We start from the raw sequence: 21431 nt of genomic DNA, 5'->3' as shown, positions 1-21431 counted from the left end.
TGATCCCCCTACTCACCTTCTACATCTGAAAAATGGCAGCAGGACCACAGGAGAACCTGCAAGTTCTCACCTACAGTACTGACATCTCAGACATAAAATAATAAATCACAGAAGCAAACCCATTTTATAGTAATGTAATTTAAAAGCTAATACTAAAAATAAAATGGACATCTCTTAGCTGGCTTTAGAGAATTACCTCAGCACCTTCTGTGGGTTCTTTATCTTTAGTCTCTGCCTCTTCAGTTGCCTCAGCAGAAGCCTCCACAGGAGCCTTTTCCTTCTCAACAGGAGTCTCTTCTGATGACAGAAAGGATGCATGAATGAGCCCAGAATAACAGGACATCTTATCTAATATTCTACAGATCCTCTGTCTTCTGAAGCATTGATAGGTAGCATACGTATCCTCTCCTAATGCTGTATCATTAGACAGCACAGTAAGAAATCCCCACTTTGTAGAACAATTGTTTGCTCAAAGCCACAAGAAGGTCACAAGGGTATTTCTAGAATTCAGCTGCAGTACTTCTGAATTAACTGAAATAAAAAATAAATATTTTGACTCAGAGCAAACTTCTGTAACCCATTTCTGATCTGAGTAACTCTGTTTCCGGGTATCCCTTCAGCTCCAGAACTTTCTATCATCCAGAATTGTCTGCAGTTATGTACAACCACTAAGACTGTCTTCAAGGCACACAGAAGTTATAACATGGTTGTTCTTATTTATATGGATAAAAATTAATATACTAGTCATGTTTGACAATGACAGATGTCTACATTCCAATCATAGCCTTGACTGTGTAGCCATGCTAGCATAGAGCCATTTGAAACTAATTGGTCTGGAATCTACAAAAAGCACTGCCAAAAATCCATGATTTCATGGCATTGAAGATCCCATTAAGTACTTTGCCCTATTTCAAATCATCATACATAGTTTGTTAAGTGCAAAATAAAGGAGGCACTGACCCTCAGAGGCCCCAAGCAAGAACTATTCTCAGGAGCTTATCCAGTGTTATCATTGTGCCTGGCAGTTACTGCCTTGACAGAACACTCATTTTGAAAGAAATGCACACTTCATAAACAGCAGAAATACAATAAAATTACTAGCCAGTACATCCTTCCCTACTGAAAATTCAAACCTAGAACTCTTTACTAACAACAGAGCTTTCAGTCTCTGGTTAATGTATATTTTTGTCTGAACACTTAAGAGTGTTGATAGAGTAGTTCACATTAAAGATCCAAGTAGTTCAGGATTTTGTATCTCACATTGTCTGAAAGTAGATGTCTTGGTAAGAATTCAAGAATTGGTCACGCATGTGATAGTTTCCCGAACAATCACCCAGATTCCAAACATTCTGCTTTAATACTTCAAATCATGTCTGAAAGTTTAGTAGTTTAGGTAATTTAGACTTGTATGTCCAACTAATGGTAGTGAAAGACATTTAAAAGACACTAAATAACTGAAAATGTTAGTGTTAGCATTCAAATTACTCAAAAAACACACACTATTTTCTAGACTGCAGCAAACATCTGGCTGATTATTTGTCTAATTTTGATTGCCAACAAGCATGCAAGATGAAGTAGGATCTGTTTAATTCTACAGTAATGCATCATGATCATTCCATCGTGTTGAGTAAGAGGAACCAGTGCCTATCTGAAAATTATTGTGATATCAGACAATAAAGCTACCTGCTTCAGTGCTTGATCTGATACTCTGGCGTCTGCCTTCATCTGAATCTTTGTGTATCAAATATCCATTCAAAGTGAAGTGAATGGCTGTTTGATCCATATTGTCCACTAGCTTGTATGCTCGTTCCTACAAAAGTAAAATCCAACAAAATCATAGAATCACAGAATCACAGAATCCTGGAATGGTTTAGGCTGGAAGGGATCTTAAAGAACATCTTGTTGCAACCTGGGCAACTTCTCACTGCCCTGGGCAGGGACACCTTTCCCTAGCCCAGGTTGCTTAAAGCTCCATCCAACTCAGCTTTGAACACTCCCAGGGTTGCAGAATCCATAATACTTCTGAGCAACCTGCTCCAGTGCCTCACCATCTTCACAGTAAAGAACAGCTTAATCTGTATAATTTAGTTTTGAGCTGCATCTAAAAGCAATCAGAAGCCACTAAAGAAAACAGATGCTTCAATAGTTTGCTTACTTTGATTTGCTTACTATGTCAATCATAGCATAGCACTGAGCTCACTTCTGTCATTGTGGAGAATTTGAAGATATGGATTACTGATCACCTGTCTATATACCACAAATACAGAAAACTTTAGCTCCAAATGGAAGAGAAGGGCTTTATTTGATTCCACAAGACTGATTTCCTTTCTCTGGAATCGTGTAATGGTTGGTCAAATAAGTACAGTAGCACAGAGGTGAGACAGACTTGGAAATATTTTGCTTGTTTTCTCTTCTCTTAGGTGTTGGTTTTGACAGGGATAATTTTCTTCACAGTATCTACTGTATTTTGGGGCTGTATTTAGGATTTGTGCTGAAAACAGTGCTGATAACACAGGGATGTTTTAGTTATTGCTGAGCAGCACTTGCGCAGAGTTCTGTTTCCTGCCCCACCTCATCACTAACTCACCCATTTGACCCCAAGGATATTCCATACAATATGGTGCCATGCTTAGCATATAAATCTGGGGGAAAAAGAATGCTGGGGGGAAGAATAAGAATGGGGCAGGGGGGGATGTTTGGAATCATGGTGTGTATCTTACCAAGTAACCATTAAGTGACACGGAGCCCTGCTTTCCTAAGGATTGCTGAATATCTGCCTCAAGTGGTGAACTAATGCCTTGTTTTGCTTTATATAGCTTTTGCTTTCCCTGTTAAACTGTCTTCACCTCAACCCATGAGTTTTCTCACTTCTACTCCTCTGATTCTCTCCTCTGTCCTACCATGGGAGACTGAGTGAATGGCTGTGTGGGGTTTAGTGGCCAGCTGGGATTAAACCACAACACCTCCCTAAAGTTGGGAATAATTCAATGCCAGAGTTGGAGGAGCTGTCCCCATGCCCTTTCTTTCAAGGTGAAGCCATCACTCCACCCTCCCCATGTGACTGCCTGTGTTGCTGGCTGTGTATGGTAGTGAGAAAAGGCTGCTCCATGGTAATGCAGTGTGTACCCTGCACATATAAATGACAAGGTGTGACTCTTGGATGTTTTCTGGCTGTCGGTTGCTGACTCCTACTCATCATGAATAAAGCTTGTCAGTGATTTCACAAAACAAATTTCTGAGCTCTCCCATAATTCAATCTTCAAGTGTGGATATCGAGGCATAATTCTTACAGACTGAGAAAAGCCTTGGCTTTTGTCCTTTAACTACCACAGAATGGGAAAAGTAACTACCTGAGATTAGCTGCATTAATTACCTTCACAACAGATCTTCTTCTGTAATTATGATAGCCTACTTCTGTATAAATGCATCAATGCTTTTAGACTTTTACCCTCTACAAAAACCCTTTAAAAGCCATTGGCAGTAAATATGTAATAAAATGTAGCCACATTAAAATAAAATTTACCTGGTTATAAACCAAAAGAAAACACAAAACAAATTAATAGAAAAAAATTCCAGTTTTATGGGTCATGTCACACTTACTTTAAAGCTGAATCTGACGATATTCCGGGGAATATGGGGATTATTGGCTGTCAAGGTGCGTGTAACTTCCTTTTTTAATTCCTTTGGAATGGAAACAAAAGTATTGTAAATAAAATTTCCTACTAACACAATGTACAGGAATAAAATCACCATGTTTATGCTCAGTTCTGTGATGCTCAGTTCACTGCAGATACCTCATATACAGCTGATGCCACCACAAGAACAGTGCTTGGGGCCAACCTGGCTCAGAGCGGAATCCATAACAGTCATCCGGCTTCCTACTACAGTATTTCAATGGGCTTTTTTGATTTTAATTCTTATCTAAGATACGGTAGATCTTGAGAAATGCTAACTGCATTCTATAGGGTGAGACAGACAACTTGTGTCTTTAAAATTTACACTGTCAAAAATAAACAATAAGCTTAGTGGCAAGATTGACCACTGTGAACAAAAAAAAAAAAATGCTGCTAACTATTTTTAGTGCCTGAGTTGGGGGACATACATAAAACCTTTCCTCTCACAGTGCTAGTTTAAGAACAGGGAACAATGCTAGAGCTTTCTAAGACAGTGAGAAGACAGACACAATTGCAGTTGAATGGGTGACCAATTGCAATGCTACTGAACCAATAGAAGAAATAGTAATAAAATTGTATGACACTTCCCTGTCCTGTGTATCGCACACAGCCACCTGAAAAGGCCAGGGCTGGCTCTGGGTCCTCCTTAACTGAGTGAAGCCCCAGCCCCATTTTCCCTTTGGGATTACCTCCAGGCACTTACAGTGTTTTAAGCCCAGAACTGGGTTTCACAGCACATTCTCCCTGTTTTCTTGTTGAAGCCCTTTCATATGGTACTGCAGACACTGTACTTCAGCAAGTACTAGAGTTCCACTCTTGCAGAATTTCCTCCAAAACCAATGGGTTTGGTTCTGCTTATGGAGTTTCATACACATGTCATGACAAGACAGGCATTGGTTTACTCACATCTTCAGTCAGCTCCAGCTGATCTGGGGATCTGACTGCAGCCCTTCCTGTTGACCAGTCCTCTCCCGTTTCCGCAAAGTCATCTTCATCCTAGAACAGGAATGACAAGCTCAGAAATGCAAAAAGACTCCGACAGTTTTGCTCCCTGCCAAAGCAGAACTTCTTGAATCACAGAACACAGAGATAAAAACAACATTCCCCCACCCATCTTCACTTTGAGCAGAGCAGAACAACACAAATGGCAGGCCAAAAGCTGAAGATTTTCATATGGCTACACTTGACAGCAGGAGTTCAGTGGGTTGGAGGAGCTGCAGTCTGAAGATAATTCCTGCCCTGGCACAAAACTGGATTAACTCCAATAACAAAATTCAAGTGATTCCACTTCAATCTCAGTTTAAAAGTTGGCAATTCTGTTTCCATTGCCACATAAAACCCAAGGGTATTATAGGACTTAAGGACTACTCAAGGGCACAAGCCAAGAACCTGCAATTACTCCTGACATGTTATTCTATAGGCTACTCTTAGAATTTAGTTTGAAATACAAAGCTGCAGGGATGTGGCTCCCGGAGGAATGTTAACCAAATTCTTGCAAAGGCCAGCATGTCTCCATTCTCCCAAGAATAGACTGCTGCTCTCCTTGGGCTAGCACTGGGCTCGTGTCATGATATAAGGTCATTAAAAAGAAAATGAATCACTGCAGGAATGAATTTCCATTAATTGTCCTTACAGAAAAAACTGTCAGAACACAAAACTGCTGATTAAAGTGCTCAACTGCTCCAGGCAAAATTTGTCCCTCAGTTCAAAATGTGTAATGAGTTGATTTAAAATAAATCAATCATTCCTGTAAATACAGTTCTCTCAGGCAGGCTAACTTTGCAGCCACACAAAGCTGAGGATGAGTCTGAGGTGTAAGTACAGCTTTTGGCTGAAGCCATAGAGGCTGGACCCAGCAATGCTTTGCTACCTGCAGAGTACCACAAAGGTAAAAAGCAAAACACTGTCAAAATGTGCAGTGGCTGAAAGTAACAGAGAATTTTGCATATTCCAAGAGCCCAGGGAAAGTCACAGGCTGCAGCCTTTTTCCTTTCCCCAAGGGAGCTGAAATGAGGCAAGCTGTAAGGAAGGTCAGGCGCTCTGATGCACAAGAGACGATGACTGCAGAACAGTTGTTTGTGATTTAATGCTCCCCACATGAATACTTGCTTGTAGAACATTTATCATACACAATTTGATGCCAGTTAGTTCAGTAGCTGTTTTCCCAAGTGAATCAGATAAGAAGTATTGTGGTTTTAACATTTTGATTACATGATTTTCATTTTAAAGTAAATAACTTTCCATTTTTAAATAGTGAAAAGAGGAACATTTAATGAGACTGTGATTTGTCCCAAGAAAGTGAAAAGCTGTTTATCAATATGTCTGTTTAAAGGCATGTACACTGTTCTTCCAACCCTGTCATGGATCCTCCATCTTTCCCAATGAAGCTAAATAAGAGGAAGGTAGATTAAATCAAGGTATTCAAATAATTTATTTGCCCAGTAGTAAAAACATTATCATGAGTTATTATCAGCTTGTACTTATTTGTTAAGTGAATATGGGCTATACTTTAAATTTTCTAAACTGAGCAGGCAGATTTCTCATAGTCTGAGTCAGCTAGTATTTTGGAATTCACATTACAAACATCTTAATTTAATCTTTTCATATTGCATTTTACCCAAATTGTGCCTTTGTTCCAGGTGATACTTTTTGTCCTAACTTGCTGGTGTATTTCCCTTTTCAGTGGAAACCTACAGCAATCTCTTACTGCTAAATCAATTGATATTTTACCAACTTTATTAAAAAAACCCTCATTGTTCAGACTAAATCTTTTTTGCATATCATAGCTGAAAAAAGGAAAAAAAAATTTAAGACTTCAGAATCTTACCTTTTTTTTATGTCCAGCTTTACCAGCTTTTCCTGCCTTTCCTCCTGAAGGTCCACCTTGGCCCTAAAGTGAGAACACATCCAATGTAAACTTTCAAAGCACCTTCTTTCTGAATTTAACCAAATCAGAATAAAAGTTTGCTCCAATGGTATGTTTTAAAAGCTGAGTACGCCAGCATTCTGTCTATAAATTATTTGAAGGAAAAACAGTCACTTTTACAACACAAGACAGCGATTTTACAGAAAAAAAAAAAAAAAAAAAAAAAAAAAAAAAAAAAAAAAAAAGCTGGGCTCTGTCTTAGTATAACACTACCAGTCTGTCCTAGTCTGAGATACACCCAAATGTCATACACACATTTTAGTGCCTTGGTCAAGCATACTAAAAGGCTGTCCATGTTTTAAGTGCTTGCATGGCACAGGGAGCCCAAAGACAGTAGAGCCACACCCATGTCATGAGCACTGAGAAAACATGGGAAAACATGGGAAACACTGATGAACAGCTGGGAAATGAACCACTGTCAACCCCCCTGCACACATGAAAGCACAGAAAAATTATTACAACAGGCTTTAAGGAAAACAATTAAATAGTTGTTTATAGGGTGCCTTACAGATGGACACTACCCTACCCAAAGTCAAGGAATAACAGAAGTGCAACACTGACCAAGATTTGTGAAAATTTAACAGAAAGTGGGAGAGGAAATGAAGAGGATCCTTTTGAGGAGATGCTGAGGGACAGACAGGACCATGAACCCTGAAGGAAGAGAGAGAGCTGGTAAATTGAGCAAAGGAAACAACACTAGAAACAAATAGAAAAATGAAAAAAATAGAGTTACTTAGAAAAAAAGTGTTTGACTTTGTGACAGAAAAGAAGGGGATACTAGAAAAGAGGGAAGCGAAATGAAGGGGCAGGAGAGCAAGCTCCCAAGGGCTGATTGATTGTCTTCAGAAGAATATAGAGTGTGCCTTTCAGCTCAGATCAAAGGTCTACGTAGCCAAGTATCTCTCACCAACACTGTTCAAAAGAAAGTATCTATTCTATTCTCTCCAGGATGAACTCTTAGCTTGTCACAGGGACTTGAACCAGAAATGCTATCCTTTCTATTCCATACCAGTGAATCTTTTTTTCCACAAATTTATTCTGTGATTTTGGAATCCATGCACATTTTTGGCATGCACAACTTCCACAGCAAGGACTCCCGCAGTACAACTACACAGTAATGCAAAGAACAACTGCTTGCTTTTTAAGTCTGTCATTTGTTTCTTTCACCTGGTTTTCCTCATTCTTCTTCTGGAAAGCCCCACTTTATCAAAACATCTAGTCTTCTTCTTGTCTTCTATATGTCTTAAGAACACTTTCAGGAACACAAGCCTTCACAGAGATTCGTTATGAAAATTAAATATTCACTTCCACCACCTACTTTCTAGGTAATAAACAATTAAGCGGCCAGAAAGCCTTTGACTCAGAATCCCAAAGCATTGTTGCTCAAGCCCCATTACTTGTTAAGTCTTGACAATAAGAACTCAGAAAAGAAATATTTTCAGAGGAGAACAAAGTTCAGCAAAAATGTGAGGCAGTGTCTCTGTGTTATTTCTCTTTGTACAAGCTAAGACACATAAAACTGCTGTTACTAACGAGGTATTAGGGATTATCTTTATTCCAGAAGATACTTATTAAAAGCCATGAAAAATGAGCAGAACAACACATTTCTATGCTTAGAAAATATGCCTCACTTCGAAATACAAATGTTTGTGATGCAGGTGGAGAAAATAAAAGTTATAACATTTCCTTTATAATCCCACCGTGGGATGATTGCAGAGCAGAGAGGCTAAGAGGTCCTGTGTCACAACCATTTCTGAGACGACTGGATCACACAGCTGGCCTGTCTCCCCTGTGTAATTGCTTGGCAATGGCCAACAAAGGATTCTCTCTGACAAGGACTTTGTTATGTGTGAATTGATGTGACTTAAACAGGTTTTCAGAGCAGAATTTTATTCAGATCCAAATCAAAATCAGATTCTTAATTTTAAACATGAAACAAAGTCTACTTACTATTATCCTTTGTAAATGGGTCTACAAAAGCATTTATCCATTAGCAAAGGCATTGCCAAGGCGATCTGAGATAATTGGTTTTAGCAGTTGCACAGATTTCAATTAACATAATCCAAAGAGCCACGTGTGAATAAATATCTGCAACAGTATTAAAATCTAAAAGCGAGACTAAAGAAAAGGTGCTATGAGTGCACTGTAAGGAAGCAACACAAATCCTGACCTGCTTCCCCTACCATAAATAGTTTGTAGAGTAGAACATGAACAATTTTTCTAATCAACCAGGGACCTGTGGCTAGTTGGCTTTATTTCCCTCGTCTTTGTACACTTCTATCATGGTTTTATGACTGGAATTTAATGATGCAGGACAGGCCTGGAATGACAGAGAGACCCTGAAGAGACTCAGGATATGGCACAGAGGAGTACAGGTAGGAGATGATAAGACATGGAGCATATACTTGGCATCACAGACCCCACAGCTGTAAGCATCTAATCACTGTCCAGTCAGAGAACTGCAGATCTGCAGACAGGGGAACTGAAGAAAATCTGGTTTAGTGGCAGCAAAGAAGAAAAAAAAATAGTATCTAGCACACTGAAAAAGCACCATATGCAGTAATATCAGGTGTAATGTGGAGCACCAGACAAACAGAAAAAGGGAAACTTGAAAATGTATTAGCTAGCATATAAAAGAAACTCCAGGTGAAGAAGAAACCATCAAAATGGACATCTTAATCCTCCCCAGTGAAGGTCTCCGGTTGCTGACAACTTATCATAACATCCTCACCAACACCACCACCAACAGCAAAATCAAACCATCAGCTTTAGGAATCAGAGCACTGGAAGAAGGGTGAGCACAATACCAGAAAAGAGGTAGAAACTGGGAAGCTTTCATGCAACAACTTTAACTGCTACAACACAATTAATGATTTTTTTTTTTTTTTTTTTTTTGCACAGAAGTACTTTTTATTTTCTTTAATGAATACATCTGGACAGATGATAATGTTTAGACTAAAATTTCAGTCACACTGATGTGAAATTTTTAGTTTTATAAGTTGTGCCTTCTCTTTGCCCATAAACAAGATTTTGAGTGCAACAAAGTTTACAGACTATTGCAAAATACAGAATCAGGCTCTGAAAGTCTTAGCTTTGACCCTATGCATGTTTTTAACCTTTATCAAAGGACGGGTGTTGTGTATGACTGGGAGAGGGTGTTCAAAGAAGAGGTTTCATTGCATCTGTCAGTGAGATATGCCAGCCTTCTCCATGCCTCATGCCTGCTTTCCTACCAGCCTCTACTTGCTGACTTTGACAGCTTGCTTTGGGGCTCCCTGGAACTAAGCCAAGTAGTTCCCTACAGCAGGGAGCAAGCACATGACTGACATGACACAAAATTATTATGTCTGGTATTTTGAACTGAAGAAGCTCCAAACACTCCATCCAACCTAAACAGTTATGCTTCAGAACTACTTTGTTATGACACAGATTCTTGGTCAAATGCTGCACTGCATGGACCCAGCCCATGCCAAAGACATGATAAACCTGAAGTGGGAGGATGGGAGCCAGCAGATAGAGATCAGTGTGAGTCTGGGGCTTTCTTCCATGTGTGGTCTACAAAGGTAGGACAGCCATACCTGGAGCAGTCTAAGAAGGTCCTTAGCTTATTCTGGGATTGTTCAGCAAAACTCTTGTCTCCTGCCCAGATAAAACATCCCTCACAATGCAGAGGCCTACTTCAACAACAATGAAAGTTGAATGACTTTTTTGATGGACTCTTGCAAATGAAGCTAGAGACTCTAGCTCCACTTGACTCAGTACTCTATTGAAGTCAGCATAAAAAGCAAAGATATACTTTGCTCTGCAAGCATCATTTCTGCTACTGCCACCTATGCTGCAGAAGGTTCATCCCAAAGTATCTCAAACTTTTGGGACCCAGCTGGAAGGTGGCACAAAGATGAAAAAATAAGATGAGGAAAGACGAGATCCTAGTATTTTGGCAATATTAGCAGTAGGTGAAGGTCATCAAAAGTAGTAGATCTCTTTAAAATTATTACAAGAAAGAAGCTGGGGAGCAAACCTAAGTCAGTCAAGAACACAAAGTCTTTTACTCTTTCACCTAATTCAGATAACAGCACAGGCAACACTGCTGTGCTGCTTGATGAAAAGAACAGTCCTGACATCCCTTTTTATTGCTGTATCTGTGCTTTGTTCTTTTGCTGCTTTTTTTTGCAAGCTCCCACTCTCTGTAAATCTTTCCAAAGCCAGAACACTTCCCTTTTTCATACTTTTTCTTAAAAGTTCTCTCTGCCACATTAGCTGTAAAGAATCCTCAATATCACCTAGGTAGATTGTGTCCTGCCACCATGGCTTCCTCATTCTTCTTTTTACTGTAACAATGCATTACCTGTAAACCATGATTAAAAATGTAATCCTTTTGCTCTGACAGCTACCTAAATATATCACACAGGGTTCATACAATAGAGAAGAATTCACGATCACATCTGCAATACAAATAAAAAATAAACTATAACTGTGAATCAACTTAATGATTGTATATTCACCAGTAAGATGTTTACAATAACTTGCCTTCATATGCATGTTTGAAATTCAAGCACATTTTTGTGTATCACATTAGCTATGGGGGAAAAAAAAGTTGACTATTATTAACATCTCAAAGAGAAGCATTCAGAACTTACAAAATGTGAGAATTAAGGTTGCCAGGGAAACATTCATTTCATTCCATTGGGCACAGGCATTATGATACACAGCTTAATTCCATAGTCACACACTTTGTTTTTTGTAGGTTTCCTGCCTCACTTCAGTCCTCCCAGGTTATGCTGCTATAGATTATTGGTTTATATTGTTCAGCATCTAGAGTGGTGGGGGCTTTTTGGAATCCAAAGCCTAAGTCAGACATCCAACAAAGAAATAATCAATCCAAATAATAACATTTTAGCAAATTATAGATTAACTAAAGATGGTTTTGCTACAGGAAAAAAAAAATCAATAGTCTTCCTAAATCTTCCTAATAAATGTGCTCCTATCTCTGGCTTTAATAATAATATTAATTAAAGAGGAGTGTGAATAATCATGAGGAATTTATATTAGGGGGAAAAAAAAGCAGACATGGTTGCTAGGGAACTAAGAAACAGGCAGGAAGCATTAAGGAGTTTCTCACCTCCAGGTCACCATCATGACTCTGACCACTCCGGGAGATGCTCAAGTGCTCCAGAGAAAAATGCCAGAGTCAGAATTAATGGAGGCTAATCACGTTTTACTCTGATGACTATCTTACATTAAATAAATTAACAGCTTGCCACACTTTCAACTGCAAAAAGACATTAGAAGCCTGTAACAGTCACAGTAGTTAAATGAAGGCTACACAAAACCTAAGTTACTGTTTCTTTCTGGATCTTTCTTCCAGGGTGTGTGTTATAGCAGCACCTAGGAATTCTTCCCTGGGCCAGAAATCTACTATGCTACAAGACAAATTGACTATAGACTACAGCAAAGATACCATAATCCAACAGGATAATAAAAATGGAAACAGATGACAAGTGATGTTTTAAATGCCATTTAATTTTCCTTTCCCTTCTCACAGCTCCCTCTAGGGCAGACAAGCCACCAAGAGGTACAAATAGCTGCAAAATCAAGTCTTTCAGCAGGGAGTCTTCCTGCTGCTCAGCTACCCAACAAGCATTTCCAATTGTATCTTGGGTAGCATGTCACAGATTAAATTAAATAAAATATATAGTAGCCATAAAATAGGAAAACAAAAATAAGAATAAACTACTGGTGACTTTTAAAGACCACTGCTGTAAATGAAAAAGAAGTTTTAAAAGAAAGCCCTATCAGGCTGGCATTTCATAAGAGGTATAATATTTCTGCATCCTAAAAGAAAAAGATAGCGAGGGCAACCATGAAAGACTTGCAATGTTTTAGAAGTTTTGCCCTCAACTCCCTAGTAATGTTACCAGATTACCCTGCAATGAAGAAAATAAAAAAAATCGCACTCAACCATACATTCAGGTCTTGTTCTTCTTGTTTACTCTATCCACATTTTTTTTCACATTGCTCTCCCTTTTACTGGTGACATGACAGTCACTAATTGCTGATCAGAGCATTAATTGAATTTATACAAAACAGTCAGGACTATCAGTACCCATTGCTATTCAGTATTCTTGACTGAATATCAAAAGCTCTGAAGTTTTTTCCAAGTCTCTTTCCTTCTGAACGGCTTTTTCTAAAGCCCTGCTTTTCAATTATTTTATCATTTGCTGCACAAATCCTCTGACTTGTCTGTGGCAATTCTGGTGGTAACTAAATCATCCTGGTAACCTAGGAAGTAGAGATTTACTCTCAAGAGCCAGTGTTCATTTAAAACCAGGTTGAATCCTGAATTAGTGAGCACAGAAATCCTCCTAGAAAAATGTGTCTATTCCTCAGGTTCAGTCCCAAGGCCAGCCCTCTCTATCTAATCAGGAGATGCAATGATTGCTACCACATGTGCTGTGCCGCCATCCAGGATAAGGGCTGTCACTACAGCCTTACACAGATGACTGGTACATCTTTCTCCCTTACTGCCAGATTAAACTGCCCCTTTTAGACTAGATCTTGTAGTGTGTCACTGTATGGTGAGGAGCCAGACACCACTATACAGTGACTCCTTGAGAAATGTAAAATTTCTCCTTATGCTTAAAGCATAAGTAGACCTGAACTCACAGATCCAGCCTAAAATACCGGAGAACTCAATAGCAGGGATGATGCAGGTTGGTCACTCTGACAAGCTGATATGTCAATTCATATTAAGCAAATTTTCCAAGAGCTGAAAATTGATTACATATTAATGAAACACTCATCAGGACAAATGACAAGCCCAGACTATATTTTTTTAATATCATTAAAGAAACATGCCTGCAGTCTTTCTGCTCCCCATGCTAGCTGTCACCATAATACAATCAGGCTACAAGGCTGAGCAATCATGGAATGCTCCTGTTAAGTTTAGTTCATCTTCCTGAGCAGAGACAGTCATTTCCACTTCCTCTGCAGCACAGCACAGAGATTAACTAGAACTGTGGGAAAAATATAATGTACTTGTAAGGTAGCGATGTGCTTGTTGGATTCTGAAAGAAAGAGGTAGAGACATTATGAGACATAAGCCTGGCACTTCTGTAAAACAATTTTGTAAGTTTCCTGCTAGCTTTTTATTCCTGTTTTGAATATTAGCAAACTCCATAGTAAACCACCAGTTGGCACAAGGAGCAAGAAATCACAGCATGGAAACAAAGTCACATCCAGCCTGCCCTGTAGCAGATATTTATTTGCACACACTAGGGATGCCAATTTAAGAGCTATTTGCCAATACATTCTATAATGCTTTCTGAGTGACATTAAATGGAATGTTTGTTTTATACTCCATGGGCATCTTAATGCATGTATAAGAAGAAGTAAGCACCTTAAAAGCCTTCTCAGGGGAAGAAAAAAATAGAAAATAAGAAAATACAAAAACAAAGTAAATTGTGTCTCGTTTTCTGTATTCGGGGAAGAGGTCTATTTGTTTCTTTACAACTTGCTGAACAACAAAGAAGCTGTTTCAATGTCAGTGGGTGTGCAAGACCACAAGGGTAACAAAAAATGCCCTTCTGTCCTAATTCAGACCCTTTCTTAACACTGCTTAAGTGATCTGCTCCTGTAGTGGGGTTAACCCTAACTGGTAAGACTGAACAATCTGGTTTTGTATTCTAAATGCTAAATGTATGCAAGGTCTTCTAAGGAACAATAACGAGATCTTGCTTCTCCTTGAGGTGGGTGCAGCCACAGAGGTACACATTAGCACAGGGTGCTGAACACAGCTGACTCAAGGATTTTCCCTGAGCTACATAGCAAAGGCACAGAAATGTGAAACAAACACCTGTCAAACATGTTCAAAATAACAATATCAAAATCACTGCCCACTTTCTGTCATTACCCAGAACTACACACAGGACTGACACAAGACCCACAGGGTCCTGCTCCCTGCACTAACACTTTCTGTATTTCCATGCACATGCCACATATCTCTGCTGTTAACACTACACTTCCGAGTCTCCTGCTTGCCATGCTCAAGACCTCTTTTTTCAGGAAAGCTGAGAATCTGATGCACTCATTCCCTTTAGTCTGATGCAGGAAAGTTGGCTTAGGCCTTTCCATAATTCCACATCCCTAAAAAAATTTGTTGAGCTCAATTGTGCATAACATATTTCAGATATGAAAGGAATGATGGTAATGAAGTACAGAACATACATAGGTGTTATTTCCAAAGCTGCATTGGAAGCACAAAGATCCAGACATACAGCACTATTTTAAGAGTTTGAACATTGAAATACTAAAATTTCTTATTAATTTACAGAAACATATGAAAGCCTACAGGCATTTATAAATAAGACTTGGTCGAGTCAAGTAATTCATCTGGAACACCACAGACTTTAATTCTTATGATCAGCCCAGCTTTTATATATCTTCACTCATCAGGTGGCTGGAGACTGAGCTGGAGGCAGAAATCATCTGGATTAAGAAAAAAAAGAGTGAAATACAGCAAGAAACTGATGTTAGCGGAGAATGCAGATACAAGACAGACACAGAAGAAGAGCACATAAGGAGAAGAAGAAAAAAAAACAAGAATTTATTATAAAGCATGAGAAGAACAAGGAGTCATGAAAGCAGAGGAGAAGCTGGAAGTGATACATGGTAAAAGGGAACAGGTGTACAGGCAAGTACCCCAGCTTTGAGAACAATCTCAGGAAGAAAATTTCAAAAGTGAAAGCAGTCACCAGTGAAAAACCTAAGAGGCAGAGCAGAATAAAGCAATAAATAAAAAACAGAGGAATAAAAAGAACAGGGACAGGGGAAAAGAGCATAATACTATGGAAGAATTTTTGTCAATAATTGGAATCTAAACCTTGATCCAGCAATTAGTTTTATGGTGCCCACTATGGCCAAGTAGATATCAAACATCAGGCCCTGGCTGGGCAGCGAGTAGTGCAAAGGCATTCACGTCCCACACTCCCAAAGTCACTGAGATATATCTGTACTCTGAGCCAAGGAAAATGAGGCAAAAGCCTCTGGACTCAGAGCCAGTCAACCACACAATTCCTCCACTGAAACAATATTCTAGCAGATAAAATTATGTGAAACAGCAATCAGATTTAACAAGCTCAAGGGAAATATGGGAAATGTAATACAGGACAAGTTAAAATTATTGCCTTTTAAGCTATTGTGATGAAAGTTATGTGAAAAGCCAAACATCCTAAGAGTTTAAACAGTTCATGATGTTTCAAGAACTTTAAAAGAAAAGGAATGCCTGTACAGCACATTAAGTTTTTCAAACAATATGTCAATTGAAGTCTCTCCATTTCAGAGTATTGAGATAATGGCTACTGAAAATGATTGAAAATATTTATGTGGAAATTCTGAAAATAAAATAAACTGAAATTCAGAGCAAGCATTTCATCCCCAGTTTAGTATGCATCATTATTAATGGGGTTTTTACAATTTTAGCATAAACATCTTTATTATCTAGGACTGGATGTGGGTTTTGATTCTGAGTTTTTGCCCTCTGAAAACATTATAAAGCCCTTTGTATCTTGGTATTTATTAGTACTTACTAGGGAATTAGGAATGTCAGTGATCCTCTCACTCTTGCTTACCTGCCTGCTAACCCTCCTCCCACCAAGTCTAACATCAAGTGCATTGGGATTGATCTAAACATGTTAACAAAAGGGTTTTATCAGCTAGGCCATCATCTGCTTTTAAATTAAACACTTTGATACTCCAGTAGCAGACAAGACGCAGGAATTACTCAAATCAATCTGACATTTTCATCCTAAAAGAGGATGCATGCCGACACGTCTACACAGAGCCCAAAGGGTTACATTGAGGTCTCACAGACAGAGACCTCACAGCAGACTAGGCTTAGGGCCCGGAAGAGTAGCAAATGACTCCTCTTCATTGCTTGAGCTGAGCAAAGACCAGATAGTAATGCAAAAGGAAAGAGACAAAACTCACAGCTGGGTATAACTACAAATTTTTAACATTTTTTTTAAGAAAAATTATTTTATCCTGTGTTCTCGAGGTCTCTGGGAGATCCTTGGGGAGGCTGGAGATACCTTGAGCACATTAGAACCTGCTTTGGAAGGAGTGTTGCATACTGGAAGTGTGATGAAATGGCCTGACAATGTCTGAGGACTTTGCAGTCTCACAGGACTGAACAGCGTGCGGTGACAGAGTGAGGGGTGCTGCAGCTTTGGGACAGGCTGGTTTGAACAGCTGTGTAACGCCACAGAACTCTCAGGGTGTCATGGGCAGCTGAAGGGACAGCACGACACAATATGATGCAGCCAGGACTCAACAAGTCCAAGAGGGGCTGTGCTGACTCCACTGCCACACCCAGCCCCGTGGGTTACAGCTCTGTGGGGCAACCTGAGCTGTCACTTCCACCCCTCAGCTCTGCTTAGTAGGACCCGGGTGTATTGGCAGGTGACAAGGTGACTATGAGCCCACAGTGTGCCCGTGCCACCAGTGATATCCTGTGGTGCATCAGGTGGCCAGCGGGTCAAGGGAGGTGATCCTGCCCCTCTACTCAGCCCTGGTGAGGGCACATCTGGAGCGCTCTGTCTCCTTCTGGGCTCCTCGGCACAAGACAAACAAGGAGCTACTGGAGAGGGTCCAGCAGAGGCCACAAGAATGATTTGGGGTCTGGAGCATCTCTTTTATGATGAGACACTGCATGTCCTCATGCACTGCTGGCCCCGTTCAGTCTGGAGAAGATTGAGAGGGGATTTCATTAATGAAATAAATAAATCAAAGGTGGGTGACAAGGAGATGGTGCCAGACTCTTTTCAGTGGTACTCAGAGACAGGACAAGGAGCAGTGTCCATAAACTAAAACACAAGAAGCTCCACCTCAACTTGAGGTGAACTTCTTTACGCTGAGGGTGGCAGAGCACTGGAACAGCTGTGCAGGGAGGTTGTAGAATTTCCCTCTCTGGAGACATCCAAACCCCACCTGGATGTGTTCCTGTGCCACCTGCTCCAGGTGGCCCTGTCTTGGTAGGGGGCTTGGATTGGGTGATCTCCGGGGGTCCCTTCCAGCCCTGATGATTCTGTGGTTCTGTGAATCCGGAGGGAAAGATCTGTGCTGCACGCAGTGACGTCACGGGCGGCGGTTTGGGGAACGGTGACGTCACCACCGATGTCACACCTGGGATAGAGCTCAGAGAAGGAGCCGGGGGTAACAGGGTCACACCGGGGCTGCACAGCGACCTTCCCTCTGGCGGGCCGCCACCTCCTACGAGGCGCCGCAGTGACGGCATTCGGGTGTGGCGTCATGGCGCGTGTGGTGACGCCACCATGGCACTGCCACCACGGGAGCGCGGCAAGCCCTTACCTGCCGGCGCTTGTCGGCCGCCTTGGGAGGCATGGCCGCCCCTCACTGCAGCCAGCGGTCAGCCCTCGCTGCAATCCCGCGCCCACCCGCACGCCGGAAGTTGATGGCGGCAGCCATGGCAACGCGCCGGAAGAGGCGGGTGGACCCAGCCATTCCTCCAACCCCCCCCGCTGTCCCCTCGAGAGAGGAAATGGTACATCCCAGCTGCGGCTGGAAACAGAGCGCCGCGGCCCAGCGAGAGCGACGGCGGACCCCGCCCCTTGATGAATATTCAAATGGGGCGGGGTCACGGGAAACGGAGCGGCTGGGCCTCGACCTGGTGATCGAGGCCCCTCCCTCTTCATAAATATTCAGTGCGGGGCAAGCCTCGGGGAACGGAGTGATCGGGCACAAAACTGGTTGTAGTGGTCGTGCCCTCGAATGACTATTTAAAAGAAGGCGGGGTCGCGGGGAGACCACCGCTCGGTCACCGACGACAGCGCTCCCGCCCCTCATGAATATTCATAAAGGGCGGGACAGCGAAACACAGCATCCGGGCCCCGAGCGAGGGTCGGTGGCCCCGCCCTTCATGAATATTCAGAAGGGGCGGGGCGGCGGCCGGACCCGGAAGCGGCGCGGCTGAGTCACGGCGGCGGCGGCGATGAGGCAGCCGCAGCCGCGGGCGGTGTCGCTGTCATTGTCGCCGTCGCTGTGCCCTCTCGGCGCCTGAGGAGCCGCCCGCGCCCGCCCGCCCCGCTCCCCGTGCTCCGCCCGCCGCGCTCGGCGCCGCCGCCAAGATGATGGAGGAGATAGACCGGTTCCAGGTGCCCGCCGTGCGCGCCGAGATGCAGCCGCTGGTGAGGGGCGGGCGGGCGGGGCCGCGCTGTGCCCGGGTTGAAATGACCCCGGTGCCGAGGGGATCGCGCCCACGCCCCCGGCTGTCGGCGCTGCGGGCGCGGCGGTGCCGCCGTTATATAACGGGGTGTCCTGGGCGCTGCCGCCATCCCTGGCGGGCCCGGGGCCGCTGCTGTGTCATCCCGGGCCATCCTCTTATCCTGCCTCCACCCTCCCCCCGTCCTCTTCTCCTCCTCCTCCTCCTCCTCTCCCGGTGCGTCCCCGAGCGCCGTCGGTAGCAGAAGCGGGCGGGGGCAGGCGGGCGGCTCCGCTCCTGCCGCGATGGAAACGCCGCTCCTCCCGGAGCATCCCGGGGTGCTCTCCCGCCGCCGGGCACGGGAATGGCCCAGGGACGAGGGGGAAGCGGCGGAGACACTGGGAGCCCGGTTGTAGGCGCTGAGTACGGTTGTGTTTTTAATTGACTTCTACCGGATAGGTGAGGTCTGTGGAGGAATCGGGCGGTGTTTGTGCCCAGCCCGGGCTGGGAGCTGCGGGGAGTGATGCTCCCCGGGGACAGCAGAGCTGCACGGGGTGGGTGTGAAGTTACAGGCGCTGTGAAGCCGCAGAACCTTCTCCGAGGATGGTTTTATAGCCTACTGTCGACACTAAGCTGCAGTGAGGAGATGCTCATCTTGTGTAAAGTCCACGTATTCTGCAAAGAAACATCTCTGTCAAGGTAGCTATGCTCACATTAAATAGTTTGTGTAAGGAAAGCAATCTGTGAGGGTTTGATGCCATGCCACAGCATGTGTTTTTCATATCAGGATGTTTTTTCACGTCGTAGACACAATTATACTCAATTAATGAGCTCTGAAGAGAGTGACATAATGGTTGCACTACTACATGGTACCCTGGGGAATCTTTCAGAGAAGGAAGTCTGCAGGCTCACAGGACTTTGCAAATGTGTAAGTGAGCAGGTAGAGTGGTCCTGGGCTTTTGATAGCTTTTGAAATCACTTATGAAGGAAGGCCAGCTGGCTGGCAGCCAGGGGAGATGCTAGACCATCATCAAGTAGTGCAAGACTTCTTATGAGCTTGTAGCTGCATTGCTCCAATGCCAAAGGTTTGTTTGTGTATATGTTGTGCCACATCTGCCTGCCACAGAACTCTGGAATGTGTTTGCCCATTTCTGTTTTCTTCCTGGGAGAGGTTTTCTTGTGTGTTCCCCTCCCCTTACTCCCGTGTTCCTGCCTGGAGGTGTGTTATTAGTAACCTGGGACCTATTGAAATACAGTTCTTCTTGGCATTAAAGTGAAAGCTGGATAAAGAGCTCACTTGCTCAAGGTGTTGATTCCTTTTGGAACCTGGAGTAAGTAATTCCCACCTTGGCATCTCACTGTGTGAGACAGGCATATGAATTGTTTGGGAAGGTGGAAAGAACTTCAATGAAATACTTGCACAGTTCCTTTCGGCAGCAGGTGAGGATAGGTTGATGCCAGGTTTGTGCTAGCACTGAAGCACTTCTGAGATTTCTAATATATCAAACCATACGTTATTTAGAGTTGATGTAAACACAGCCTCGGTTCCTTGTTGCAGTTAGTGTTTGTAAGAAGTTGAGAGCACCATAAATGTCTTGTGAGCAGAAAAGCTCTTCAAGGTCTACAGACTCAAATAATCCCTCAGTTGCAAGAAAACGTTTCTCTTATTGTGTGAGTGTTTGTGTTGCATTCGGGGTTTGGTTGTTTTTGTTTTGGTTTGTTTTTGGGTGGTTTTTTTTTGTTTTTGTTTTTTTGGTTTTTTTTTTTTTGCTTCAAACCTTTGTGGTGGGGCAAAAAACTGACCATACAAGCTGACAGGGGCTTGTTGCATTCCCTGTTTATTGTTGGTGTTTTCATATAGGCGACTCAACAAATGTGACAAGAATGGCCATCTTTATTTGTTTTACTGCAGGCATAGTAGTCAAAGTAGCAAGTTTGAAAAAGCTGTTGCCAGACAAAACAATACTCCTAAGTGTTTTCTAGAAACTCCATAATAGTGGAAGAGTGAAATTTGCAGATACATGCATGTTTGCATAGACATGAACCAGGCAGAATCCAAACAGCTTCTCTGGTCCAACCCAGTTTTCTCCGGATATGATGGTGGATTGGGCAGCAGTGAAACAGTTTCCTTTAACATGGAAGAACTAGAAAATTTACACAAAGGGCTTTAACACCTTGCATTTAAAAAATACTCTGAATCTGTGCTTCAGGGCTTCAGTTCTTTTCTAACTACTGGAGCTCATGGTGAAACCTTGGGGTTTTGGGGATCTTGAGTGTTCAGGGGTCTACATGCAGAATTGTTGTGACTGGGTGTATAAGATTTTTCCACAGGCATGGAAATGCTGACAATGGTCTCAGAAGTGGGATGTAGCAAGTGTGGTACAGCATTTCTGGTATTTTCCTCTGCTTTGTAGTTCCTGGTCTGTACTTTGCAGATTGGGACTTGCAAGAATCCTTGCAAGTCTGGGATTTATCATATTAATTTGTTTGGGTGCTGCAGATCTGGCCAATACTACTGCTTTTTGCCATTACAATTACCATGTGTCTGTCACTCTCCCTCCCATTCTGTACTTTTAAGGTTGCGGTTTAAGCCCAGTTAACAAATAAATCACTC

At 42.3% G+C, this 21431-nt stretch overlaps 2 protein-coding genes across 4 annotated transcripts in view; one reads left to right on the top strand and one right to left on the bottom strand.

The window, feature by feature from the left end:
• The window catches only part of DNAI1 (dynein axonemal intermediate chain 1), a 135999-nt gene extending 117980 nt beyond the window's left edge, over positions 1-18019 (bottom strand). Inside the window, exons 1-6 of the mRNA XM_068176628.1 lie at positions 17968-18019; positions 6502-6564; positions 4581-4670; positions 3601-3681; positions 1684-1810; positions 197-297 (exon numbers count right to left, since the gene is read on the bottom strand). Coding sequence (XP_068032729.1) covers positions 197-297; positions 1684-1810; positions 3601-3681; positions 4581-4670; positions 6502-6564; positions 17968-18000 — 495 coding nt within the window. The 5' untranslated portion in view covers positions 18001-18019. The remainder of the gene's footprint in view (positions 1-196; positions 298-1683; positions 1811-3600; positions 3682-4580; positions 4671-6501; positions 6565-17967) is intronic.
• A 328-nt stretch (positions 18020-18347) lies between these two features.
• FAM219A (family with sequence similarity 219 member A) overlaps positions 18348-21431 on the top strand; it is a 94796-nt gene continuing 91712 nt past the window's right edge. Inside the window, exon 1 of one of the 3 annotated variants that reach the window (XM_068175850.1) lies at positions 18348-18803. In XM_068175850.1, the coding sequence (XP_068031951.1) occupies positions 18744-18803 (60 nt within the window). In that variant the 5' untranslated portion in view covers positions 18348-18743. The remainder of the gene's footprint in view (positions 18804-21431) is intronic. The other 2 variants (XM_068175851.1, XM_068175849.1) reach the window with 2 other exon arrangements.

Source organism: Anomalospiza imberbis, chromosome Z, assembly GCF_031753505.1.
Source record: "Anomalospiza imberbis isolate Cuckoo-Finch-1a 21T00152 chromosome Z, ASM3175350v1, whole genome shotgun sequence".
Taxonomy (NCBI): Eukaryota; Metazoa; Chordata; class Aves; order Passeriformes; family Viduidae; genus Anomalospiza; species Anomalospiza imberbis.
The sequence above is the reverse complement of the archived record's forward strand: the minus strand, read 5'-3'. Positions and strand labels throughout refer to the sequence as shown.